Consider the following 6,000-nt stretch of genomic DNA (forward strand, 5'->3'; position numbering starts at 1 on the left):
ATGCCCCTCTGAAGTGGATGAATCGATCATTCCCGTTTCTGTCAACACGTCTGATCCATTACTTTGCAACTCTTGTTTTAAGTTTGTTTTAATGCAAAAATAAGCTCCTGTCTTCTACTTGAATATAATACTACTACTTACAATACGAATAAAAGACGTGTTTTCAACGCTGTGTCATTGCTTTGTCTTTCTGAAGCGTCGCATGGATTGTTCACACTAGCATCAGAATGACTTACTGTTCCGTTTCATTTGTAGAGATTATAGAAGAGCTTGTGTGAACTCTGTGGAGTTCAGAGAAGCTGCCCTGCCATGGCTTTGAAAAGCAAACATGATCTACATTACAAAAGAGGCACAGACAGGGAACGTAATAAACACAGTGACTGAAGGGGGGATATGGCTTAAGATCTTACATTCTCGAGTTGTTTCACTCTACATCTTTGCGTTATATTTGTTTTCATCGTCACAACATAGGAGTCCTTTACTGTTTCAGAATAGCACTCCTTTTTTAAGAACGATTTTTTTCAATGAGACTGTACCACAAACAACGCATTGAGTGTAAATTCTTCTTGTAATAAAATGTTTACTTTGTAAAAAAAAAAGAAAAAAAAAAAGACGTTTATAGTGAACTATTTTTAAAAGTATGTTTTGAGCTGTCTTTAACAAAACCCAGCTCTCCACTGCAAAACGATATCGTAGCATCTCAGCATGGATTACCTTGGCTAAACATTTGAAATACTGTGTGTGTATATGTTAAAAGAGGAATATAATTATCTAAGGATGATTGTGTAATTACAATACTAAACATTCAGAGACAGGTCGCAGAGTGATTTTTTCTTTAAAACGTTTATTGGGGCTCCTGAATAAAACACTAACATTTAAAAAAACAGTTTAATCTCCTATAAAATTAGCAGCTGCATTTGCCAATAGATGAAATGTAAAAATAGAATATGACTTGTCCAGTTAATGTCATAAAGATTTTTAAAAAATGTGAAATAAATAATAAATAGCATATTTAAGAATACTAGGCATGCTGTTTTAATTGAACAAGACATAAACATTTTAAAACTGAATAGCAAGGTGTGTTTACATTGAACTGCAGGCAACAAGAGGTCTGTTCACTTTCAAAACAGAACTTAAACCCTGCAAGCCCTCATTATAATGGTGGCATTGGTAAAAAGTCTGCGACTTTGGCAAAAAAACCAAACAAAAAACCTCTTTAAATGACACTGCATATTGAGGATCTCCTCATTACATCAGCTTGTCCATAACTACTAAACCCCCAATAGCGCTACATTGTGATAAAATAAACCAAATAAATTCACTGGCAAACATTTCAACCATAAAGTCTTTCACAATGTCTTCAATTGAGACACAGAGGGAGAACAAAGAAGGTTCCATGGAACACTGAGAGTCACTGGACTTTGGAATACTAAGCAAGAAGGTTCCATGGAACACTGAGAGTCACTGGACTTTGGAATACTAAGCAAGAAGGTTCCATGGAACGCTCACTGTGAGTTACGGAACATAAAGAGTGTTCTAAAAAATAATGGAGCTCAGGAATTGATGGTGTCATTGAGCCAGAATAACAAAGTGTATTGAAGTGTATTGAAGTATAGGAAATGTTAAATACATTGGTGAAGCCGGTTCAAATGAAATAAACTGCAAGATTGCAGTGCAAATGCACAGTACTGAGGTAAGGTTTTTTTATAAGGCAGATTATTGATCCCAACCTTGTCCCTTTTTAAAATTGTGCAGCTCAGTTAATTTCTCAACAAAATCAACACAATCTTTAACATTGACAGGTAGGTGTGTGTGTGTGTTCAGTTATGAAAGGAAACATATTTCCCCTCACAATGAGTGAAGTCACGCAGGGCTCGGCATGTCAGGAGTGAGTTCGCTGGTGTGAAACAAGGCTGTCTGACCGACTGAAACTCTTCCCACAGTCAGAGCAGCGATATGGTTTCTCTCCTGTGTGAGTTCGCTGGTGTGTTTCAAGGTTGGATGACTGACTGAAACTCTTCCCACAGTCAGAGCAGTGATACGGTTTCTCTCCTGTGTGAATTCGCTGGTGTGTTTTCAGGGATACAGAGTGATTGAACCTCTTCCCACAGTCAGAGCAGCGATACGGTTTCTCTCCTGTGTGAGTTCGCTGGTGTGTTTCAAGGCTGTCTGACCGACTGAAACTCTTCCCACAGTCAGAGCAGCGATACGGTTTCTCTCCTGTGTGAGTTCGCTGGTGTGTTTTCAGGTTTGCCTGACTGACTGAAACTCTTCCCACAGTCAGAGCAGCGATACGGTTTCTCTCCTGTGTGAGTTCGCTGGTGTGTTTTCAGGTTTCCTGACTGACTGAAACTCTTCCCACAGTCAGAGCAGCGATACGGTTTCTCTCCTGTGTGAGTTCGCTGGTGTGTTTCAAGGCTGTCTGACCGACTGAAACTCTTCCCACAGTCAGAGCAGCGATATGGTTTCTCTCCTGTGTGAGTTCGCTGGTGTGTTTCAAGGTTGGATGACTGACTGAAACTCTTCCCACAGTCAGAGCAGTGATACGGTTTCTCTCCTGTGTGAATTCGCTGGTGTGTTTTCAGGGATACAGAGTGATTGAACCTCTTCCCACAGTCAGAGCAGTGATACGGTTTCTCTCCTGTGTGAATTCGCTGGTGTGTTTTCAGGGATACAGAGTGATTGAACCTCTTCCCACAGTCAGAGCAGCGATACGGTTTCTCTCCTGTGTGAGTTCGCTGGTGTGTTTCAAGGCTGCTTGACCGAGTGAAACTCTTGCCACAGTCAGAGCAGCGATACGGTTTCTCTCCTGTGTGAATTCGCTGGTGTGAAACAAGGCTGTTTGACCGAGTGAAACTCTTGCCACAGTCAGAGCAGCGATACGGTTTCTCTCCTGTGTGAGTTCGCTGGTGTGTTTCAAGGCTGCTTGACCGAGTGAAACTCTTGCCACAGTCAGAGCAGCGATACGGTTTCTCTCCTGTGTGAGTTCGCTGGTGTGAAACAAGGCTGTTTGACCGAGTGAAACTCTTCCCACAGTCAGAGCAGCGACGTGAAGCTTGCGAGTTTCCAGCGGAGTCTGATTTGTGAACTCTCCCAGAGCGTGCTGTCACTGAGCTCTGTGACGACGGATTCTTGAGTGAGCGCGCTCTCAGTATCGCCACATACTCCTCAGGGTGAGTCCTCTTTGTGTGCTTCTCCAGGTACTGCTCAGCAGTGAAGGCGATGCTGCAGTGAGGGCAGGGATAGAAGTCGAGGTCTTGCTCCAAATCCACTTCTGAAGTAAGAGAAAGAGGGTGAGAGAGGGGAGGAGTGGGGAAGAGAGGGAAGTATAGAAGAAAGGGGTGAGAGTGTAAGAAAGAGGAAGGATTGTGTGTGTGGGATGTGAGATAGGGAAAGTTTAGAGAAGAAGGGAAAGTAATAGAGGGGTAGCAGAGAGCAAATGATTAGGTTGTGGTAAGGGGGGGTGAGAGAGTAAGAGAAGGTTAGGGAGGGAGTATGTGTGCATGTGTAAGGGAGAGAAAAGGATAATTAGAGAGAGGGGAAAAAGAGAGCAAGATGAATGGAGATAAAGTGGGGAGTGAGGGATACAGAAGGGGTGTGGGAGTGAGTTTAGAGAGAGGAGAACAAAAAGGGAGAAAGAGCAGCAGTTATAGTGAGGAGGAGAGTGTGTATGGGGAAGGGACAGCCTGCTTTGATTAAATAACTTCAATAATAATAATAATAATAATAATAATAATAATAATAATAAATAAAAGCCCTGGTCTAAAACACAGACTCATAAATGGCTCTGAATGGCTATTAAATAGCAGGCAGTGATAATATACCGCAGCACAGCATTTTCCTCGGGGCACAGGGCAGCTCCAGTACCTGTCGAGCGACACTTGTTCTCCCACATCAGGTCCCAGCGGACGCCCAGCTCCCTGCCGTACTCGTCCCCGTACCACACCAGCAGCTCACAGCGTGGCGGGATCGGCTTGCAGGACCTGTAGTAGATCTCACCCTTGTACTGAAAGGCCACCAGGTTTTGCTCCTCTTCATTACGGGCACAGTTCACATACCTGCAACAGCAGACAGAGATGGGGAGGGAAAGGTTAGCCGCTCAGGTAAGATCCTAATTAGTACTTGGAAATTAGCTGAAGAAGGCATGAGCCGAAACGTATGTCCACTTGACTTGGTTTCTTGTAGTTAAAGGACTCTGATTGAGTGTTTTGAAGATATGGATAGTAGATTAGCCTCTGCACTATGAATAATAATAATAATATACTAATAAGCTTTTAACTAAGTTTATTATTATTTGTTTTTATCTGCGTATCTGTGGTTTTCATCTTGGAAGACAGACACTTAGACAGGCAAGCATGAGGATAGATCCACATTACACTACTTCCACCCCATAAGGGTTCACTGAATGCCTCGTCTTTATTTTGTTGTTCTAGTGTCCTGAAGTATCCCAGCCACTTGGATGGTCATTGCGGAGAATACAGAAACAAGAGGTGAGAGTGCAGTGCATTCATTACCTCATCCAGTTTGAGTTAGCTTCACTCTTAGCATCGATGTACTCATGATCGTTCTTCCCTTTAGTTATCTGTAGAGTGGAATGAGATAAATCAGATTATTCTTGCTGTGTCAAAAGTCATACAACCTAGCAATGGTGCTCAAACTAACAGAAAACAGCACATAACAGAAACGAGAAAGGCAAATTTCTTGAGAATACAGTCTGAAAATAGATTTGTAAGTCTATAAACTGGACTGCAGTAAGCTATGACAACATTTTGACTGGAAGTCTTTTTCACTGTCTTTAATGTTAAAATTAGTTTGGATTCACATACTTTTAACACTGGGACTAAAAGCTTATTATATTAGTTCTATGTCTCACAAATATTGTTGTATAATCTGTATACATTATACAGTATATTCATGTGGGTGGTGCCCCACTGGCCCTAACCACTCTACCCTTGTTTGATAAGTGTGTCCAGTAAAGTGCATTTGACCCAATACAACGAGAGGTAACCCTACCAGCCATGAATATCCACTGAGGATTCGACCCAATACAACGACAGATAACCCTACCACCCATGAATATCCACTGAGGACGGCCTCCTCTTCGCGAGTCACCGCCCCCTGGTATGGTCCGAAGTGGGCCCCTCTGGGAATGACACCGCGCTCGTTCCAGGCACCCAGCCCAGCGTTTGGGATCTTGGAGACTCTGACGCTCATGCCCGGAGGTGTGGTGAGGCGAGCCCTGTGTGCCAGGCCCACCTCAGCGGCCGTGTCTGGAATGAACAGCGCAGGGCCGTGCAGCCCACACACATCAATGAAGAAGGTCTGGCAGTCCTCGCAGTCTGAGAATTAACAGGGACAGAGTCAATCCACAGGAAAATAACAGACATGGGGAGCAAATTCCAGTTCTTGAGGGCTTTGTTCCACCTGTACCCTAAATTACTTAACTGAAAGTATAACCTCCTTTCAGGTCTTAGTCTGTTAATTATTTAATAATACTTATAAAACCTGGAGGACTTAGGGACTTGATGACTGTATGTGTGCACTTGCAATAAAACATTGAACAAAATGTCATTCTGACAGATTAAAACTAACTAAAGAATGTGTTAAACAAAACTTGTCTGCATATTTAGGTATCTGCTAGCTGTAGCATGCTAACCCATGATGAAAGATTGCCATGGTTAATTTGTGCTGCAATTTTGCAATTCTCTGTGCTTTAACCTTGTCCATGCCATCATGTGTTTAGCACCCTTTTTTAACAGAGTACACAGTCCGAGTGTAAAGGTTGCTCTTGCAGCACTCACACAGGTAATCATCGTCACTGGGTTCATCTATCTCCTCGTACAGAATTCTTAGTTTCTTTCTCAAGCTGTAGCAATTTCCTGTACTGGCCTGACTGGAGTTCTGCGCACTTCGGGAATCTTTCTGGGAGCGGGCTGTAAAACCAAAACCAACCGCAAATCTGAAACTTTAACAAACTGCATTGAACCAAACTGCCACCTT

At 42.8% G+C, this 6,000-nt stretch overlaps 1 protein-coding gene and 1 pseudogene across 1 annotated transcript in view; both read right to left on the reverse strand.

Annotated features, from left to right (window-relative positions):
- Positions 1-6,000, reverse strand: part of LOC121304198 — a 387,591-nt pseudogene that overhangs the window by 141,176 nt on the left and 240,415 nt on the right.
- The window catches only part of LOC121304263 (probable histone-lysine N-methyltransferase PRDM7), a 3,007-nt gene continuing 2,268 nt past the window's right edge, over positions 5,262-6,000 (reverse strand). Inside the window, exon 5 of the mRNA XM_041235292.1 lies at positions 5,262-5,933. Within this exon, the coding sequence (XP_041091226.1) occupies positions 5,740-5,933 (194 nt within the window). The 3' untranslated portion in view covers positions 5,262-5,739. The remainder of the gene's footprint in view (positions 5,934-6,000) is intronic.

This window comes from Polyodon spathula, chromosome 37, assembly GCF_017654505.1.
Source record: "Polyodon spathula isolate WHYD16114869_AA chromosome 37, ASM1765450v1, whole genome shotgun sequence".
Taxonomy (NCBI): Eukaryota; Metazoa; Chordata; class Actinopteri; order Acipenseriformes; family Polyodontidae; genus Polyodon; species Polyodon spathula.